General features: G+C 47.4%; 1 protein-coding gene across 10 annotated transcripts in view; it reads left to right on the forward strand.

Moving 5' to 3' along the window:
- PAN2 (poly(A) specific ribonuclease subunit PAN2) overlaps positions 1-21,607 on the forward strand; it is a 136,449-nt gene that overhangs the window by 50,676 nt on the left and 64,166 nt on the right. For all 10 annotated transcript variants that reach the window (XM_029594778.1, XM_029594782.1, XM_029594785.1 and 7 more), the window contains 7 exons: positions 467-636; positions 1,169-1,289; positions 1,923-2,000; positions 2,640-2,907; positions 13,070-13,412; positions 13,489-13,585; positions 13,674-13,793. In XM_029594778.1, the coding sequence (XP_029450638.1) occupies positions 467-636; positions 1,169-1,289; positions 1,923-2,000; positions 2,640-2,907; positions 13,070-13,412; positions 13,489-13,585; positions 13,674-13,793 (1,197 nt within the window). The remainder of the gene's footprint in view (positions 1-466; positions 637-1,168; positions 1,290-1,922; positions 2,001-2,639; positions 2,908-13,069; positions 13,413-13,488; positions 13,586-13,673; positions 13,794-21,607) is intronic.

Raw genomic sequence — 21,607 nt, forward strand, 5'->3', positions numbered from 1 at the left:
AAACTTCTGTTTTACTGTTTCCTAGCCTTCTGTGGTCCTTTTCTTGTGTATGATTTTGACATTGGCAGATTATATTTTAATATCACGTGTCTCAAGAACTGAAATGTGTTGAGTATTTAGGGGGAACACTTTGTGTGTCATAATTTTTATAAGCCGCTTCAACAGAAGCATGGCTAGTGCCAACCTTATACACACGGCCTGGATTAGCAAAGGTTTTTCCTTTTGACACACAGTGGCGGAAACCCCTTGGTAATAAAGCTCATTGTTTCTGGTCAGACAAATTGCCGATTTTCCATACTCTGAATTCAGTTAACTGATAGCAGAAAAAGATCTTGCCATGATGTGGTGTTCAGCGATTAACATCTGGGGCATAATCAATCTCCAGAGCTAGTATTCTATCCAGGTGAGGAAAGGGGGTAATTACTCCCTCCAAGACTGACAGAGGTTATCTTTTATCACCTTCTAGGGTCATGCCACATCATTCTTTGGCCCAGCGCTAGAACGCTACTCCTCCTTCCAGGTGCATGCTAGTGATGATATTCGGCAGATCCAGAGCCTGGAGAACGGGGTGCTCTTCCTCACCAAAACCAACCTGAAGTACCTGACTCGGGGTGGCCTGATCATGTTTGACTTTCTGTGAGTTCCCTCCTCCTGTTCATGCCGCTTAGGAAACAGCCGGCGTGAGATGCAGAACAACTGTTTGTTCCTGTTTGGCAGACCGGCTGTGAGGGAATCTGTTTAAAGTTTAAAAGAAAAAAGCAGCCAGGCGTGTCTGTATCACTTCTCATTGAATGTTTAGAAAGTATATTTGTGCTCTGATTGGTTGTAACCTGTCTCATTATGTTGCTTTTTAAATATGTACAATAGACAAAGAAGTGGATTCAGGCAGAAAGGATGCTTCCGAGTTGCACATGCAGTAATTTTTGGTAGAGCAAAAATTCACAGAATGTAGATTTGATACTCTGCAAATATCAAGAATTATGTAATAGTGATTTGCTTAAATATACATGTCTGTGTGCAAGATATAGACATGGAGAAATGTTTGTTTAAACTGCACTGTTACACGAGAACTTCTTGAGTTATCTGGCAGTGGGTTGCGGTTCCTTCTGAAGCTGTGTCAGGGACAGCAGTCTGGACAGAGATGTAATCTGCTTCCTTTGGCCCTCAGCATGGATGAGAGTACAGACATGCACAGCCTGCTGCTGATGGACAGTGGCACCGTGCTTCTGGGGGGGCTGCAGAATCACGTCACCGAGATCGACTTAAACACTGTCCAGGAAACACGGAAGGTAAGGACCTCTTACAGTCACACTTGGCTGGGAAGACGGAGAGGCACTACCCCCCTCCCCCTTCTGCACAGCTGCAGCGTCTTGGCTGCCATACCTATGTCTTTTCCTCTACCTGCCCACCTCCCTCTGCAGCTGGACTCCAGGGTCTGCACTCCTTCTTCTGCAGTCTCATCTGGAATATCCCTCCTGCTCACCTTTAAAATAATGTGTAGTGCACTGAACCTTCTGCAGAGTCTCTACTGTTTTAGGGTAGGTTATGGTAATGAGGCAGGCCTGCCGAATGCTAATGAGAAAAAAAAAAAGCACCTTTGGTCTGACCCAATATGACAAATCTTATACTTTTATAAATGCCAAATATATGTTTAAAAAAAATGAGTACATTGTTTTTCCGGGGGAGAGCTTCATGTATTCTTTTTCAACCCCACAAAATTGGCCCTTTCTAGTGGGGTATTTAGGATTCTGAGCTTTATCAGTGTGCTGACATTTGGAAGTGACTTGTAACAGTCAATGCAGCGAACATGCTTAGATTCCTTATAGCTGTGGGAAAATTGCTTTTGCCTTGTCCCGTGAGCTCATCCTTCCTTTTTCTCCATTTCATATTCCTGGTCTGTCCCCCTGCCTTTTGCCTTCCAGCACACAGTGGAGGACCCTGGAATCACCATCATGCGACAGTCCAATCGCTTCTTCTTCTGTGGACACACCTCCGGAAAGGTAGCATCTGTATTGGCATCTGCGCAGGTAGAGGAAAGGCTGGAGGGATATAGAGAGAATGGAGGTGCTGGGCTGTTTGCATCAGAAGCCCAGTGCAATGAAACTTAGAAATCTAAATATGTATTCCCTAGAGGAGAGTAGAAATATGATAGAGGTGTACTTTGCCTTGAGCAGCCATCGTAAAGGCAAGAAAAAGAAATATAAATAAATGTATCCTTAATAATCTGGACAAAATAAATGGGCAGACTAGGTGGGATGTGGGTCGACTTTTGCCATCATCTACTGTTTTAGTCATGAGGCAGATGTCTGTTGTCTGGTTCCTTGCTTGGGGAGGTGAGAGGGAGAATGGAGATGGGTTATCTTTTTAAAATGGGACATCACTATCATATAAGGTTCCCATATCTTATTTCAAAGAAATGTGAAAAATGAAACCTCTGTAGACAGAAAGCAGCATGGGAATACAATTAGAAGTGGGTGGAAAGAAGGCAGATGAAGTAGGCTGCATGATGTTTTAGGGCTGAGGGCAGTTCAGCTGCTTCTGCTACCAACGGAGGAGGGACTTGGAAAGAGGACAAAATGTCTTTACACAGCTTTTCCAGCTCGCTGCTGAACTTGTTTGTTCTCCCCCCTCTTCCCCAGGTGTGTCTGCGAGATCTACGCACATTTAAAGTGGAACAGGAGTTCGATGCGTACTCGGGAAGCCTGTCAGATTTTGACGTGCATGGGAATCTGCTGGTGACCTGTGGCTTCTCCAGCCGCATGAATGGCTTGGCCTGTGACCGCTTCCTAAAGGTTTACGACCTACGCACAATGCGGGCCATCACCCCACTGCAGGTGCATGTCCACCCCCTCTTCGTCCGGTTCATACCCACCTACACCGCCCGGCTTGCCATCATCTCTCAGTCAGGTGAGTCTATGCAGTTGCTGTCTCCCAAACCCTGGCTATGGGCATTTATTGTATTTATTTTAAAACATTTTTGATCCGCATTCTACTTTTAGCATGAAGCAGCTTACAAAATTTAAAAACATTCATAATAATAAGAACATAAAAAACAACTTACATGGGCTAAAATACAAAAAAGAACAAAATGCATAGTGCTCGGAAGAGGTAAGTGGTACTGAGAAGTAACTAAAATGCCACTTTTCAGTCCATGCTTCTTTATAGTCATGTCCTTGTATTCTAGCTGATTTGGCCAAGTAGATTAAATTATGTTTGAGATGTGTAGTGTTTAGCATATTATGGGCTGAATTTACTAAAATATAATGCAATTTATTGCTTATTGTTTACTAGAGCCCCATAATCTCAGTGGGGGCTATTTATTAACAACATGCATTAATGCAATAATACATTTTACTAAATATACCCCTGATTCTCAAGGTAGGTAGGGAAGGAAAAATTGGTTCTTACCTGCTAATTTTCTTTCCCTGAGTCCCACCAGACCAGTCCAGACAAGAAGGTTTTTCTGCCCAAACAGAAGATGGAGCCAGAGAAAAAAAAACTTTACTTTATGATTGGTACTTAAGTTACTGTGCCACCTGCAGTCTCTAGGTAGATCTTTAATAAAGCAAACACTAAACCTCCAAACATTCGAGCAGGTGAAAAAAGAATCAATAAAACCAAATATAGACGAAAACCCATTTCAGTGAATGCCAACAACTACTGACCATATATCCATACACAGGCACAGCCAAGCAATCTTTTAGAATAAAACAGGGTGGGATTCTGGACTGGTCTGGTGGACCTTGAGGAAAGAAAATTAGCAGGTAAGAACCAATTTTCCTTCCTTGTCTGGACTGGTCTGTGGACGATAAGTGGCATGTGCCGAAGATTCCCTAAATTGGGCGGGAACCTGAAAGACCCGCTCACAAAATACTTTTGCCAAACACTGTTGCGCCCAGAGCCTGAATATCCAGACTATAATGTTAGGAAAAGTGTGCAGGGAAGACTAAGTCATTGCCTTACAAATGTCTTGAAGCAACACTGACACGGCCCAAGAAGTTGCCTGAGCCCTAATGTGTAACAATGGACCAGTCATGGGTCAGTCCCGCAACCGGCCGACTCACCCCAGATGGCCGCAAGCTCTTGCATCACAGGGATGCTGCCATGATGCCTCCCCACTGCTTTCACGCGCCAGCCTTATTCATGCTCGCATACCACTGTATCCAACTTAAAGGCTCCGTGACGAGAAAACAATGGGTACTTAAGGCCCAGCCACACTCTCCTAAAATGCCTCAGCAAAACATCTCCCTGCCTAGTCTGCAGTGCAAGTAGCTACCCTTCGTGCCTTGTAGTCCCTCTTTGCATTGGTATCTTGCTGTGTTTCCTTGCTTTGCTCCTGTCTTGCTTTGTTGCTTCAGTGTCTCCTTGCTTTGTTCCTGCTTTTCCCACCTCTCTGTGGTCTTGCCTTGTTTGTCCTGCTCTTTCTTGGTCCTCACTGTCCATCCTGCCTTGTTCTGTCTGTCTGTCTTGTCCTGACTCTTGGAACTGACCTCTGCTACGGACCAGGACCATTTCCTAGTCTGTAGCCAGATTGTCTCAGGACCAATGCGTCATACTTCCCTGCAAGCAGATCGAGACGGAGTCAGATTTCAAAGCTGATGTCACCCTAGATACACCCCTGCACTGACCTCAGCCCTTCAGTATTTCTCCGTCTCCAGCAGATGATGGACATACCACTCCCTATGGGGATTGCTGTACTTTTTGGAAGGAGAAATTCTACGTTTAAATGGGAGAAAGAAATTGAGCCCTGCTCTCCTGCAGTGATACCTAAAGGCTCCTCCCCCGGTTGAGAATTCCTGAGGTGATTTCCGAGATCCCTCAGATGTGTGCTTTGGTCCAGTGGCCGGTTCCCGGCGTGGACTTTGCTGCTTTAGCAGCTGAAAGGCAGCAGGTGCAGGAAGCTGAGCGTGGCAGTGATGGCCAAAGTCCTCTCCCCGCCGAAGCCGGAGACCGTCTCTGTACTCAGCCAGTAAGCACTGAGCCCAGGTAAATTAAAAAAAAAAAAAAGAGAAGATGATTTACCTCCCGATCCAATGACATTTGGAGAGGTTTCAGTAAGACTTCCTCCAGTCTTCTAGCTCGGCGCTTCGTACTGACATCGTTCCTGATCCCGTTGGGATAAGGGGAAGTGGGCTAGGCCCTGCTTTAGGCTTGGTTGGCTCACCATGTGGTAGGCTGTAGTGGCACCATCTTGCGCGCGTCTTTGTGCATGCAGTATTGCCCTCCATAGAACATCAGTACGTGCAATGCATATAACATTATGCTTGTACATACACGCACAATCTACTAAGCGCAGAATACAGGTAAAGCTGGGTGCATGGGCTGTGCATGCGCCTTGCCGCGTCCCACCTAGATGCCCCAAATCTGAGCACATAAAATTTTAAGCATGAGCTGACAGAACACACAGATACTGCCGCCAATGGCTCCGGCAGCCAAGAAACTGTGCTGCATGTCATATTAGGGCTTCACAGTCTGACCTGGATTCCAGCTTAGTCAGCACTGTGAAGAAGCCCAGGGAGAATTGGCCTCCCTGGACTTTGCTAAGCCCAGCTCCTCTCATTCAGATGATGGGTTAGCCACAGCCTTAACTGGAAGTACCCTGGATCTGAGTACCCCCGGGACTGAGTCATTCATGGGAGAGGGAAATTCAGTGGTACCTACCCCAGTACCTCCTGGACCTGGCTGCCTTCTCTTGGGTGGAATTTTTCCAGGGCCTTCAAGCCTTCATACAGGCACGGTCAGCTACCTCACTTGCCCCTGTCTGGACAGAACCTCAGCTGGTAAGCCCTCCCTCTCCCAGTCCTATCGGCAGACCTCGAGGCATGCCTCGCCTCACCAAGGATATCGCTGGCAGAGACGAAGAGGATACAGATTCCTTGGAAGATGGGGAAATTCCCCCTGGTTTAGAACCGTATTATGTTTTTTCATAGAGACAAATTGCCAGCCCTGGTTTCCCAGATCCTGAAGATGCTGGGAGTTCCTGGGGCAGACTCTATGACGGAACCAAAGAAGAACCCCATTCTGATTTCCCTAATGAGTCTCTTCCTCCTTTCCAGTACTGGAAACCATCCAGGAGTTGATTGACCTGGAATGGGATGCCCCAGAAGCAAATTTTAAAGGGGGACGAGCACTAGAAGCTCTATACCTACTGGATCCGGCAGTGAGAGAGCATTTCCATTTCCCTAAAGTGGATGCGCTGGTCTGTGCCATCTCTAAGCAAACAACTATCCCAGTGGAGGGAGGAGCCGCCTTAAAGAATGCGCACAATAGATGGATGGAATCCATCCTTAAACATGCCTTTGACACAGTAGCAATGACCTTACAGATTGCTTCTTGTTGTGCCCTGGTAGTTCGCTTGTGCCTACTCCTCTCTCAGGATATGGATGACTCGGCGGTGAATTCTAGAGCGATTATGGAATCTGCTACCGCCTTTTTAGTTGACACGGGCTCGGATCTAATCCGTACTTCAGCTAGAGGAGTGATCTCAGTGGTGGTGGCCAGAAGACAGCTATGTCTCTGGAATCGGTTAGCAGATGCAACCTCCAAGACATAACTTACAAAGATGCCCTTTAAAGGATCACTCCTTTTCAGAAGTGAATTGGAAAAGCTGGCCAGTAAATGGGGCGAATCTCCAGTTCCCCGGCTAGCAGAAGATAAGAGAAAGCATTTATAGCGCCCCTTGCCTATGAGAGGTCAATCCAGGGGCTCCCAACACATTCACCCCTACAGAAACTCAACATTTCAGAGGTCTCTGCCCTTTGGGAGGTCTCAGTCCTTTTGTAGTCAACAGCCCAAGAGAAGCAGGTTCGGGTTCGTCCTGAACCCCCGAATGAAAATTTGCCGACCCACCCTTGGAACGAGGAGATAGGGGGTCGACTGTCCCGCTTCTATCAGAGGTCGGTCGAGATCACTTCAAACAAATGGGCACTGGAGGTCATACGAGAAGGATATGCGCTGGAATTTCACAGTACTCCTCGGGACATATTCATGATGTCTCCTTGCCACTTCTAGCACAAGAAGCAGGCAGTAGAGATTACTCTTTTAAGGCTCCTCAGGATGAGGACTATTATTCCAGTACCTGTGTTCCAGGAAAATACGGGGCATTATTCTATCTGTTTAATCGTACCCAAGAAGAAAAGTTCCTTTTGACCCATCCTGGTCCTCAAGAGTGCCAACCGACATCTATGAGTGAATCATTTCAGCATGGAAACCCTACACTCCGTGATAATGGCCGTACAGTCAGGAGAGTTCTTAACCTCCTTGGACCTATCCGAGGCCTACCTACGTATTCCAATCCCTCAAGAACACCATTTCCTACGTTTTGCAGTACTGGGTTGCCATTATCAGTTCCGTGCACCACCCTTTGGCCTAGCCACTGCCCCCAGAACATTTTCCAATATTATGGTGGTCGTAGCGGCCGCACTGAAAAAGAAGGAATCATGGTGCACCATACTTGGAATACTGGTTGTTCCGGGCCAAGTCTGTGGAAGAGAGTCTCTTTTACCACTTGATAATCCTTGACGCTGGGGGCTCCCTGCAGTGCCACCGCTCAGCAGCGTTTCCCAGCTGTAGCATGGCCCGGCGTGAGTTGCATCCTGGCTCCACCCACCGAGGTGCAGGAAATTCTGATATTTAAAGCCCTGGTTCCAGCACAGCACTGCCTTGGCTACAGGCTTGCTTATGCTGGTGCTCTCGTTGGATTCCCTTGTTTCTTGTGTTTCTGACTCTGCTGTGCCTGGATATTGCCTTCTTGCTGCCTGCCCTTGACTCGGATTGGATTTGGTTCTTCTCTTGCCTGCCGCCTGCCTGGACCCTGGACTGTGCTTGGATACTGTCCTCCTCTGCCTGCCTTTGTATTGGCTTGGATTGAACCCTATCGCCGGTTACCAGTCTTGGGATGACCCGGCGTCATCTCTAAGCTTCCCACAACAAAACATCACATATATCAATAAAGGCACTACACTCTGGTCTACCTTTCCACATATCTCCTGCACAGAAGGAGAGAACCTAATTAAAGCCTTAAAGCCTGCCAACCACGACCTCGACAAAATTCCAATCAGCACCCTTAAAGAAGTCTCACACACCATTTCCCCTACAATAGCTAATATCATCAACAAATCTCTGGAAGAAGGAACCCTCCCTGACTCACTAAAACTGGCCATAATTAAACCCATCCTAAAAAAAAAAAATTCTAGACCTATCCGATCTTAACAGCTACCAACCTATCTCCAATCTATCTTTTCTCGCCAAAATAACAGAAAAAGCAGTTCTCAAACAACTGAACCAGCACCTAAAAATGAACAACATCCTATACCCGACACAACATAGATTCTGTAAAAACTTCAGCACAGAGACATTACTTATTGCCCTTTCTGACACAATTATTAGGGGTTTCGACAAAGGTCAATGCTTCCTCCTTATCCTCCTCGACCTATCAGCAGCCTTTGACACAGTCGACCATAATAGCTTAATAAGTAGACTTTCTGAAATCGGTCTCACCGAAACACCCTTGAACTGGTTCAAGTCCTTCCTAAGCAATAGATCCTTTCAGGTAAACAACAACACCAAATCCGACCCAAGCAACCTAGAAACAGGAGGCCCCCAAGGATCTGCCTTGTCAGCCATACTGTTCAACATATATCTCCTACCTCTATGCCAGCTACTCTCTAGTCTCAGCATCACCTACTTCATGTATGCTGATGACATACAATTTCTAATTCCAGTCTCCGACACGTTTGAAAATACCCTCAAGCGATCAACCAACTACCCAAACTCTTCCCAATGTCTTAGAAATTTTGTAAACTAACTGCTGCTAGGGCATAACTCCTTTGCACTAGAGATAACCAAATAACATTTTTACGAAGAGGGGAATAAAGCGGGGCGCCTTTTAGCTAGGCGACTAAGAGTAGTACTTGCCCAGAACAATATTGCCAAAATTAACAATGGAAACTGTTAGTATTCACATCTTCCGAAGATATTTGGAAATGTTTTACTGATTTCTATGCAACCCTTTACAGTGCAGAGGATAATATTATTGAGCCGTCTTTAACGTTGCTCATGCTTGAGCAGCAGACCCTTCTGGATAGCTCTATTCAGGAATCAGAAGTGATATATGCCATAAAGTTATTAAAGCTGGGGAAATCACCAGGTTAGATGGTCTGTCTGGGGCTTATTATAAAAAATGAACCCATATAATATCTGCACCACTGATAGAAATGTTTAATTCTTTGCGGGAAAACAGTTCTCTAGCGAGTCATGCCAATGTCTTGGGAATTACGATTTTAGCAAAACTGGGGAGGGATCCCACTATCTGCAGATCATATAGACCTATATCTCTGATTAATATAGACCTCAAGATATTAGCGAGGATCCTAGCTGAGCGATTGAAGGCCGTAATACCTACTTTAGTTCACAGTGACTAAGTTGGCTTTATACCCGCTCGCATGGTGAATGATAATATCCGTAAAGTGGTTGATATTTTGGACTGGGTTAAACGTAATCAATAACCCCTCTCTACTGCTATCCATAGATGCCGAAAAGACTTTCGACCTAGTACACTGGCCATTTTTGTTTAAAGTACTGCAGAAAATGCGTTTTGGGAAATTTTTTCAACAATGGGTAGCAAAGCTATACAATTCACCCAAAGCCTAGAGTAAAGGTAAATGGCGGTTATGGTCCTAGTTTTGATATACAGCGGGGCACCAGACAAGGCTGTCCAATGTCTCCTATGCTGTTCGCTCTTTTTCTGGAGCCATTCGCTTCAAGGGTTCGCAAATCAGAACGCATTTTTGGGGTGGTGGTACAGGATATGCATTTTAAATTATCACTGTTTGCAGACGATATTTTATTCACACTTATGGAACTGGGGGTTTCACTGGCTGAGGTGGTGGGAGAGCTGGACAGCTTTCATAGGGTGGCTGATTTTAAAGTGAATTATGATAAATCGGAGCTTTTGAATATAAACCTCTCAAGTGAAGAGGTGGCCCTCATAACAAAGGTCTTCTCATTTTGCTGGGCTAAAAATTAAAATATTTGGGAGTACAAATTGGTTCCAGCTTATCTGACCTTTTTGAGCTTAACTATGCACCCCTTTGGAGGAATATTGAGAAAGACCTTAATAACTGGAGTAGGGAACACTTTTCTTGGGTGGGCCGAATAACGGTCGTAAAGATGAATATTTTGCCTCGCTTACTGTATTTTTTCTCCATAATCCCCATTCACATATCTGCAACCATTTTAAAGATATGGCAGAAGATCTTCAGCTACATTTGGAAAAAGAGACCACCACGAATTGCTAGGTCTGTTCTGTTCTCTTTCTCCCTAAAAGAAATGGTGGAGTGAGTGACCTCAATTTGTTATGGTACTTTGGGCCTTGGTGGACCAACTCCAGGCCTTGGTGGACACTTATAACAATGGGTCATTTTGGAACAAGCGATGGTGGGCGCAATGCCGCTGCAGGCACTTCCGTGGCAACCCAAACAGACATGGAGGCCAGTAAACTTCATGCCGCTAGCGTTAGAGAATACACTCAAAGTTTGGACCCAATGGAAGACTAAATTGGTGGGACCCTTTTTGTTTCATAATACCACTTTCCTAGTGGGAATGGAATCCTGTGCCTTCTCGGTGTGGGTTGGCAATGGCATTGCCTGCGTTGGACAGCTTTTGAAGGAGGGAGCTGTGATGACCTTAGCCGATTTTGAGGAAAAATACAAGCAATGTACGAAGAATTTCTTAGGCTTTGCGCAAGTCTGTCACTTCTTAAAAATGCTGCTGGACACTAAAACACTGCACATCTAAATCTCTGTTCGAAACGTATTGTGAACATGCTGACAAAATGAGAGGTATCATATCTAAGATTTATACTATATTCAATGTGCACTCACCCTACACCTTTCCACATATAGTGTGGACTAAAGCTCTAGGGTACGTACTGAGTGATGATGACTCGTACTTAGTGTTTTATAAGACAGTGAAATGTTCCATCTCTGCTGCTATTCAGGAACACTTATAAAATATTATATTGCTGGCACGTGACACCAGTCAGATTACATGCCATGTTTCCCAATTCAACAGATAAGTGCTGGAGGAATTGTGGCCTATCAGGCACTTATGTGCACATTTGGTGGTCCTGGCCAAAGGTGGTACCCTTCTGGGAAAAGATCAGTGGGTGGCTGGCTGACTTAGTGGAGGGAGGTGGGCCATTAGAACCTAAATATGCCCTGTTAAATATACCAGTAGAGGGGCTTAATAAATCCCACCCAACTTTTAGTTTACAAGTGTATATAGCCGCCAGATGTGAATTGGCAAAGGCTTGGAAGCGGCCTGACCCTCCGTCACTTTCGGCGGTGATCCATAGACTTCACTCTCATTATCAAATGACATACTTTACTGCTGTGAAACACGATAGACTTGTGGCTTTCCAATCGGTGTGGAAACCACTGGGTATGTGAATAAAAGACCAAAGTTCAGCAGGATGAACAAAGTTCTGTCTTATTCTTAAGTGAATGCAGCTCACAGGTCGTAGTACCGTTCATTTTATTCTATTTTATTTTACTGTGGTCATTGGTGATAACTGGAGAGACGGAGGGGAAGGGGGGATTGGGATACATGTTGTAATTTGAACATGATATATACAAAATGTTTTGACCATTGTTGTACACTATGACGTGTGTACTAAGAAGTTGTGTAATGTCCTCTTTATATGGTCAATAAAAGTTTATATTGAAAAAAAAAAAAAGCAGCACAAATTCCTCAAGTCAGGACCCCTGACTTTGAGGAAAGTTCCTCAAAGTCAGGGTCCTCCTCAGACATCTCAGACTCCCCCTCCCACCTGAGGTACTCCGCTGAGCAGAAGAGAATCCTGCCATGGGTGACAAACATAGATGGTCACAATTCCCTTCCCCTGAGTTCCCATGAAGTATGGGGGAAGAAGTCAAGATGGCTTCTGTTTGTGTGCTGGCTGTTTCTGTAAAAGCAACTGTCTCTGGGCCCCCGAGATTGTTGCTTCTTTCTGATGGCTTTTTTAACCGCTACGGTTGATACAGGGGCTCCAGAACAGTCCTACCCACTGGATACACAGCCTACACACAACCCAGGGGCCTAGAACTTACTCTGGCAATCTCCACATGCTGCACACAGCTTCCTGCACTCAATGGGAGTGGCCATGATCTAGCACTGTGCAGCCAAAAATAAAGGGAAAACCTGTGCAGTTCCTTTATCCTTAGTCTCCGCAGCCACAGACTGGCTCCTCAAAGGCCCGAACCACAGGCAAGAGCCCTGCTATACAGTCATAGATCTACTCCTTCAGCTACCCACACTGACTGCTTTTTTTCTATTTTTTTAATCTCTTAAAGGAGCCAGATCCCCCCAAACGAGCCCCAAAAAGAAAGATATACTTTCCTTATGGATTCTTCATGATAGGAAGAGTAGGAACCAGCTTGTGAGAAGTAGAGATCAGGAAATAAGGGAGCCAGCGCCACTTGCTGTCAATACCCCCTCACCCCATGAAGAACAAAGTACAAGTCCAACAAGGGTCATCGCTCCCCCCCCCCCCCCCCCCCCACCGCTCATTCCTACTTTACCAGGGGTATCGCCCCAGATCAGGATCTAACATCCATGGGAGCAATTTCAATATCAATATCTGACTGCAGGTTAGACACCTGTACCATCTGCTTGAGACAGAGAATACTGAGAAGACTCTAGGTGGCACAGTAAGTTAACAGTACAGTAAAACCTTTCTTCTTTGTCGCCATCTGCTGGCAGAGGAGAAAAATGCACTTGTCTAGATTAGTCTGGGGGATTTTAATGAAAAAGATTTTTCCAGTGGTTTTTGAGGGTGTAGTTGGTTGCCCTCTGGCCCTGTCTGAAGTATGTCAGGGATTTGCTGCAGGAGTGTGAAGAACTCCAGGATCCTGGAATACTGCTGGAGAGAAAAAAGTGTTTTCCTAATGTAGATTAGGCTTGAAGACATTAGAGATAATACATAAGGATGCTTCAATAAGGCTAGTTGGGTACAGACTAGGACTTTGACGTAGTGTTTCTGACTTGAGGATGGTTCTTGTCCTTGCAGGGCAGTGTCAATTCTGTGAGCCCACAGGCCTTGCCAATCCCGCAGACATCTTTCACGTGAACACAGTGGGACAGCTGGTGATGACTTTTGATGTCTCATCCAGCAAGCAGGCGTTGGTGTTTGGGGACTCGGAGGGTTGCGTGCACCTGTGGGCAGATTCACCTGAGGTCAACTTCAACACCTACTCTCGGGAGACAGAGTTTGCGCTGCCCTGCATGGTGGACAACTTGCCCCACTTGGACTGGAATCAGGACCTCATGCCCCCATCCCTCATTCCTGCACCACTCATCAGTGAGGCCCTCCTCTCAGACTGGCCTGCTGCCAACTCTGCACCCGCACCCAGGTACACCCCAAGCAATGTCCAAAATGGAAACAGTGTCTCTCCTTGCTATGGCTTCACTCTGTGCTGTGTTTTATAGGCGAGCCCCACCTGTGGATCCAGATATTCTGCGCACCATGAAGAAAGTGGGATTCATTGGGTATGCACCCAACCCAAGAACCAAGCTTCGAAACCAGGTATATGCTGGTGGGTGTGCCCTTGGATTTCTGGTCAGTGTTCTTTTAATTATGTTACGGATCAAGATCTTTCCTTGCTCGCTGTCAGGTCCCTTACCGGCTGAAGGAAATGGAGAACGAGTTTGACAGTTTCAGTCAAGTGCCAGAGTCTCCAATTGGAAGGGAGGAGGAGCCACATCTGTACATGGTGGCCAAGAAGTATCGAAAGGTGAGGATGAATGTGTGGCTGCGGTTAAATCGTGTGGCAGTGGTGTTGGTTGTGCAGCTCATTCAGATGTATGGTGTGTTAATTTTCTTGGACCCATTAAGTGCACTGAGTATATATTTTTGTGGCAGGGCGGGCCACCATGTGGGAGCTATAGACTTAGGACTGGCCAGGAGGAAGCAGATGAGGAGAGTGGTCATGGTACAAACGTTGTCAGTGCTGCACAGAGCTTTGCTGCTCCATCTTCAGATTGACATGTGGAGTCTGCCCTTTTCCCAGTTGCTCTGGTGATGGTAATGCAGGGTTGTTAACGTGCATCTTGGTAGGCAAAGAATGTAACCTGGAAGGTTCTGAGCCTGTTCCTGTTGATACCCCAGATCAGTCCAGACACGTGAGTTTTGCATTCCTACCAGCAGATGGAGGCAGATAATAAAAACTTCAGGAACTGCTACTTAACCGAGAGTGCCACCTGCAGTCCCCCAGTATTTCTCTGTCTCCAGCAGATGGTAGAGGTGCAAACCTACAGTCTGGAATTTAAAAAGAAAAAGAAGATAGAGTGATTGTTTTCTGAAGAAAAGAGAAGAAAGAAGAGGCTCCTTGAGGTGTTAGGTTCCTTCGTGGGCCATCCCTCGGAAAGAGCTGGTCAAGCGGGGGATTTGGTAATCCCTGATCTGCCTCAGCCCTTGTCTTCCAGAGGGAGGGAAAGCCAGGGGTCATGGTTTCTTCGCTCCCTCTGAGGTCCTCTCACCCCCTACTGTCAGCAGCGCAGCCAGAAGCAGGGAAGTATTCCTTTTTATTACTCTCCCCTTTTTTGCTCTCTGCCCCTTTAAATAGTTAAAAAACAAAACAAAAAAAAAACAGAGTTCTGAGGAGCATGTAGCAGGAGCAGGGACTCAGGCTGCATTTCCTTTCATCGGTGATCGCTGGGGTTAAGTATGAACAAGTTCTCCCACCATAGCAGCAGCTCCGGGGGTCTGGGACAGCACCAGGAGGGACCCTGGAGGCATATGCGTCTCAGGGCTATTTTTAGCATTCGGCCGTGGCTGCAGCATGGCGTTTCCTGAGAGACATGGAAAAGAGTGCAGGGCCTGAGGTGGGATGCGATCGTGCCTCAGTTCGGCCTCTTGTTTTGAAAGCTGTGCCTCCGGTGGGGGAAGGCACCTCCGTGGGAGGCACAGGGAGTAAATGCTGCACCCGATCATCGGGTCCTGTACAAGAGCCCCCGGGGGGGGGCGGGGGCAGAGGAGTCGATGGCCATTTTGATTGCACATCGCAGAGGGCAGGCAGTAGTGAGGAAGTTTAGAGACTCCCTTCTCCCCGCTGTCCCCAATGCAGCTGCACTCAGGTGGGGGGGGGGGAATGACATGGGATGATCGGGAGCCAGTGAAGGACAGGATGGACAAAGGGTCCTCTGATTCTGAGTTTTGTCCTCAAACTTTGTTGTTCTGCTCCACTGAGTTTATAAGCCAAGGAAGGAGGTGGCAAATAAGTGAATGCGCCCCCCCCCAAGAAGTCTCAGCACTCGGCTAGGAGACCTAAGGCAAATGCGCAGACAGGATTGCCGGGGTCCATCACTTCCTTGGTCTGGGCTGCCAGACTGTTTCAGATGTGCGGCCTTCAGATGATTCCGATGGTGATTGTTTCCAGGAGGGTCCTCGAGATGATCCTCAAGATGATAGGGGTGTTGATCCTGTGGTAGTAAAATCGGACGATGATCCTAATGTAGATGAGGTTCCAGCTGTGGATGGGGACAATCCTGGGGTGGTGAGATTGTTCCATAGAGAGGAGCGGCACCCTTTCTTTCCCCATGTGCGGTAGTTGCTCAGGATTAGGGACACACACAGGAAGACTCCGACAATCAAGGAGCGCATCCTGTTCTGGATGGCTTGTGTGTGCCACCTAAGGCTTTTTCTTTGCCAAAGAAGGCAGAGAAGCTGATTGACCGCGAATGGGATTCTCTGGAGGCCGTTCTAAAGGTGGCTAGGGCCACGGCCAAGCTGTACGCCTTGCCTGAAGAGATCTTTGAACTCTGGAAGTTTCCAAAGGTGGATACGGTGGTGGGCTCAGCAGGTGGACGCTACGCGTGGTCTGCAGACCCCTTCCACGAGGCCCCAGGGGGGTTGAAGGAGACGGTGGCCATTTTACCTCCAAGTGGCAGGAGATCTGTGATGGATAGGAAGTTAAGAGACTCCCCTCCCCTGCTTGCTCCACTACAACATGGGTCTGGAGAGGCTAGAGAAGAGGCAGGAGAGTCAGGAGAGGACCTGGTGGATAAGGAAGACAGTGAATCTGCCGGTTTTTCTGCAGATTTTGTGTTAGTGCTACAAGAGGCCTATCTTGCTAAGAAACAAGCAGTGGGTAAGCGGAGACGCTGCGGATGGTGATTGCAGCGGTGAGCAAAGGGAAGTTTCTCGTATCCTTAGATCTAACGGAAGCATATCTGCACATCCCCAACCGAGCAGACCATTAAAGGTTTCTGAGATTCACGGCACTAGGAGAACATTTTCATTTTTAAGCGTTTCCCTTCGGGCTGGCGACTGCATCAAGAATGGTCACGAAGGTGATGGTGGTGGTGGTGGCGGCCCTCAGAAGGAAAGTGCATCCGTACCTGGACAATTGGCTCATTCAGGCGAAGTCGGAGATGGAGTGTCACTGATCCATTTGACGGTTTATGGAGTGCCTAAGGTCCCTGGGCTGGGTGATAAACCTGGTGAAGAGCCACCTGGAGCCATCTCAGTCGCTATAATATCTGGGAACATGATTCGATGCCCAGTTAGGCAAGGTGTTCCTTACCCCAGAGAGGGGAATCAAGTTGCAGTCGCAAGTGGTTTGATTGCTGGATCTGTTGGTTCCCAAAGTCTGGGATTAATTACAAGTGCTAGGTTCCATGGCCTCTAACCTGGAATTGGTACCATGGGCCTTTAGAAAGCTCACATGCAACCTCTTCAGAAGGCAGTCCTGACCCGTTGGAATCTGTTGTCGGAGGAGTTTCAGCTACCATTGCCTCTCCAGGAGGAATCCAGATCTAGTGTCTTGTGATGGTGTTGCATCCCAGTTTGGAGAATGGAGCGGATCTAGAGGTTCCAGACTGGGTGGTTCTGACCACAGAGGAGCAGTATATCAGGGATCAACAGACCAAGGGCAGTGTTCGCCGATGGAGGCGTCCTGTTCAATCAACCATCGGGAAACGAGAGAGGTATGCAGGGCATTGTTGATCTCTCTTTCTTGGATTCAAGAGCGTGCAGTACACGTGTTCTCGGACAATGCGACGACAGTGGCCTATATCAATCAGCAGGGTGGAACAAAGTGTTGTTTAGTGGCTCAGGAACTCTTTGCTTTGGTGGAGAGACATCTCTCAGTATTAGCAGCTTCTCACATGGCAGGTGTGGACAATGTGCAGGTGGACTATGTTATCAGGCAGCAACTGGACCCAGGAGAATGGGAGCTGTGAGCAGAGGCCTTTGCCCTCATTTGGCACAGGTGGGGTGAGCCTAGTTTGATCTTATGGCAACTTGAGCTTGAGCTCCGTGGCCCACCTCCGTGGTTTCCCAGCAAAATCTATTTTTAAAACTGCGATTCTGCAGCGTTTTCGCCCTGGAGGGCTTCCCCTGTGTCTGTGCACCTGCCAGAGAAATTTTGGGCGCCGCAGGTGGAATGCGCCAGCGGACCACAAGGAGTGGCGTGGGGAATCGGCAGAGTGCTCCCAAAATGGCAGCCGCACCGGAGTCCCCTAAAATGCTGGCGGCAATATCAGAGGAAGTGCTGCAAGAAATATCCCGGAGTGTAACAATGGCACTGGATGCCAGATTAATTAAAATACAGACCTCGATGGACGATCTCAAAGGTACTTTGGAGGGGCAGTCAAAGTGGCTGGACCAGGCAGAACAGGTACTCTCCGACTATGGGGACCGGCTGGCAGATTCAGAGTGCCACGTGGCAGAGCTTCAGGCCCGACAAAAAGGAACTGCTGGACAGACTGGAAGACCAGGAGAACAGAGGCAGGCATAATAATCTAAAAATAATTGGGCTGCCAGAATCTGTGCATGAGGGAGAGCTGATAACTTTTGTGGAGACGTGGCTCCCTGGTCAGTTAGGCCTGGTGCTGCAAGACGACAAGCTGCATTGAGAAAGGGTTCACCGGGTGGGCCCACCTCACGAGGCACCTAACAAACCTAGGCCGGTCATGGCACGCATTCTTAATTGGACACACAAAACCCAGCTACTCCGTGCCTTCCGCCAACAGCCCTCTGTGGAATACCAAGGATACTGCTTTTCAACGATTTCTCAGCAGCTACCGCAGCGCAGAGGAAGCTGATGTCTCTGGCCTGCTCTGATTTACACAAACGGGGAATCCGCTTTGCCCTCCTGTATCCAGCAAAGTTAAGGGTTCACCATGATACCTGTGTGTTTTTCTTTATGTCAAAAGAGGAAGCCTCATCCTTTCTGGCAAAGCTGGACAATCCTGGAGCAGTCTGAATTACTCTAATTTGCCTATCTCTGGAAGGCTAGCGGCACTTGCAGTTAAAATGAGCATGGATGGCGGTAGGCGGTCAGTTACTGGGAGAGAAAGGAGGGCCTCCGCTATATACTTTACCTGATAATGCAAGTGCCGGAGTTGTCACAGTTGGTATCTAGAGTTACCTGTTTTTGCATTCCATTGTGCCAGGCCGGGCTGTTCTTACTGGACAACAGAGCTATTGCGCTTGGCCTGGCAGGACTAAGTACCCTGTTGTTATACGCGTTATAAGGTCTTCTCTATGTGCTGGTTAATTAGGAGGGGGGTACATCTCTGAGTTTGGATGGGTATGTTTCCCAGGTGGGAGGGTCCCTGTGCCTCTTGGAGCATATGCATAGTGTGTATGTGGGTATGGATGTGGGTGTGGTGCGAATGGTGGGGGGTGGGGTGTGTGTGTGTGTGTGTAGGCTGTGGAGGGAGGGGGGAGGGGGGCTGGTTGGGACCAGAGAATTGATCTTGTTGGGGCTGGGTGCTCAGGCTGGGAAACCCCGGGACCGTTTTGCAGTGTGTTCAGAGCTTAGGCCAGGGCCCCGTTATTTCCACACTGCTTGTGCAGTGACCATGGCAACGGTTAAAATTATGTCACTCAATGTGATGGTATCCACTCCCCGATAAAGAGGAAAAAATCGCTTTCCATGTTTCGGCACCTGCATTCACAGGTAGTGTTTCTTCAGGAAATGCATCTCACGGATGCAGAACATGGAAAGTTAAAAAGGGACTGGGTGGGACAATGTGTATGTTCCTCTTTTTCCTCTCGTAAGCGGAGTATCGCCATTCTCATTCACAAACAATTACCTTTCCAGCTCACCCGGGTGTGTCACGATAAAGAGGGAAAATATGTGGTAGCTGCCGGCGGCCTTCATCAGCAGTGGGTGGCGTTTTGTAACATTTATGCACCTAACAGCTATTCTCATGAGTTTTTTACTGGACTGGTGGGTTTATTAACAAGCCTCTCGGATTATACCTTGGAGGTGGGGGTGGATTTTAATACGGTTGTCAATAAACAGCTAGATTGCAAGCCACCCAAGCCTGTTGCCACCAACGACCTCCACTTGGGCGTCAATTTCCTATGTCAAGAACTACAGCTGCTTGATGTATGGTGGGTATTGCACTTAAATGAGCAGGATTTTACTTTTTTCTCCAAACTTCACCGGTCGAATTCCCGGTTGGACTATTTGCTAGTTTCCAATGCCATGTTTTCGGGGGTAGTGGATGCTACTATAGGTGTCATCTCGCTCTCCGATCATGCTCCGGTTACTCTTACTCTGAAGTGCGGACGGGGATCCCGGGGGCATTTTTCTTGGCGCATGCAACCTGATTTGCTCTTAGATAAGGTGTTTCACACATACCTACAAACTCGGTGGAAGAAATATATGGAGCTAAATTTCACCCCTGAGATCTCCCCGGTTACGTAGTCGGAAGCCGGAATGGCAGTGATGCGCGGCCATATTATAGCTTATGTCGCTAAGGTGAACAGGCAACGCAATGCAGAGACCCTGCGCCTTACCGGACTACTCAAAACCGCACAGCAACATTATATGGCTACTAGGACACCTACTGCTAAAGGTCAGGTGGACCAAGCGCGAGAAACACTAAACACTCTTTTACATCAAAGAGCCTTTAAATCGTTAAAGTATTACCAATATCAATTGTGCAAGTATGGCAACAGGGCAAGCAGATTGCTAGCCAACTTAGTAAGGCCTAGAAATCAAAAGTCGGTCATTGTCAGCGTTCGAGGGCAGGATGGAGATCACAAGACCACAGTGGCGGATATCTCTGCCAGGTTCTTAGATTACTGTAAAGAGTTGTATGCTAAGAAGCCTCAAGACCCTACCGCCACAGATCACTTTTTTCAGGGGCTTGTTTGGCCGCGCCTGTCTGCAGACCAGCTGACAGAGCCGAACAAACCTGACAGTGACCAGGTGATATATGCTGTGATTCAGGGATTGAAGGTAGGGAAGGCGGCAGGCCAAGATAGGCTGGGGTCCGAATTTTATACAATTCTCAAATTTCATCTCCTCTCCTCGTTGTTTCATTGTTATAATGAGCTGCTTGTTACTAAAGAACTCCCGGCTGCGGTTAATCGATGGTCATTGTGGTCCTGCCAAAAAAGGATAAGGACCCCTGAAAGTTGGTTCGTACCGGCCTACATTACTGCTCAATGTAGATGTTAAGATTTTAGCAGCAGTACTTGCAGCGCGCCTAAATGGGATGGATAGATAAATAAATAAATAAATCTTACCTGCTCTAATTGAACGTGATCAGACGGGCTTTGTTAAAGGGTGAAAGGGAGTGCGGAATGCGCGGCGCCTTATCGCAGCCCTTAGTTACCACCTTATGGCGGAAGCAATGATCTTGAGTTTAGATGGCGAGAAAGCTTTTGATTCTTTATCGTGGGAGTATCTGTTTTGGGCCCTGCGTCAATATGGTTTCTCGAGATCGTTTGTGGCATGGCTTGAGGTGTTATACAAAAACCCTAGCGCCTGTATTTTGTTGAATGGCGCCCTCACGGACTCCTTTGATTTACAATGTGGCGTGCGGCAGTGGTGCCCCCTCTCCCCGCTCCTATTTGTGTTAGCGGTGGAACCCTTAGCCATCCATTTGTGGGGAGAGAATGATTTTTGGGGACTTAGCATCGGTAACCACCCATTAAAAATAGCATTTTTTTCCGATGATATTCAGTTGTTTGTGGGACGCCCTCGCAGCAGCATTCCGGTTATCATACATATTTTTGAACAATTCCGCGCAATAGCTGGGCTGAAGATTAACTTTTCGAAATCTGAGGCTCTAGCTCTGGACCCCGTGCTACCACATTCCTGGGGGAGGGGGGGGACCCTTTCCATTTGCATGGGTCCTGGGTAGGCTTCGTTACCTGGGGGTTTGGATCCCCAAAGATTTGGGCTTAATGTATGAGTTAAATCTCTCTGATGTCATTACCAAAGTACAAATGCAGTTACTAGCATGGCGTCCTCTCCCACTCTCTCTTTTTGGCAGGTGTGCACTGGTGAAAATAGTACTTCTCCCTAAAATCCTTTATGTTCTGCATATGCTTCCCTGTTGGCTCACCATTAGAGATTTAAAATGCCTTTGATCCTGCATTTCGCAGTTTTTGTGGTGGGGCAAGGCCGCACGTATAAAATACACTACCCTTGAGAACCCTAGGAATATGGGGGGATGTGGTTTGCCAGATTTTCGGCTATACAATGTCGCCTGTTAACTGAGATTTGTGGGAGAGTGGCTGACGGATACTTATTGTTATTGCGAGGCGGGGTTGTTGAGCAGAATGACTGCACCTTGGTCA

This window comes from Rhinatrema bivittatum, chromosome 3 (assembly GCF_901001135.1).
Source record: "Rhinatrema bivittatum chromosome 3, aRhiBiv1.1, whole genome shotgun sequence".
Lineage (NCBI taxonomy): Eukaryota > Metazoa > Chordata > Amphibia > Gymnophiona > Rhinatrematidae > Rhinatrema > Rhinatrema bivittatum.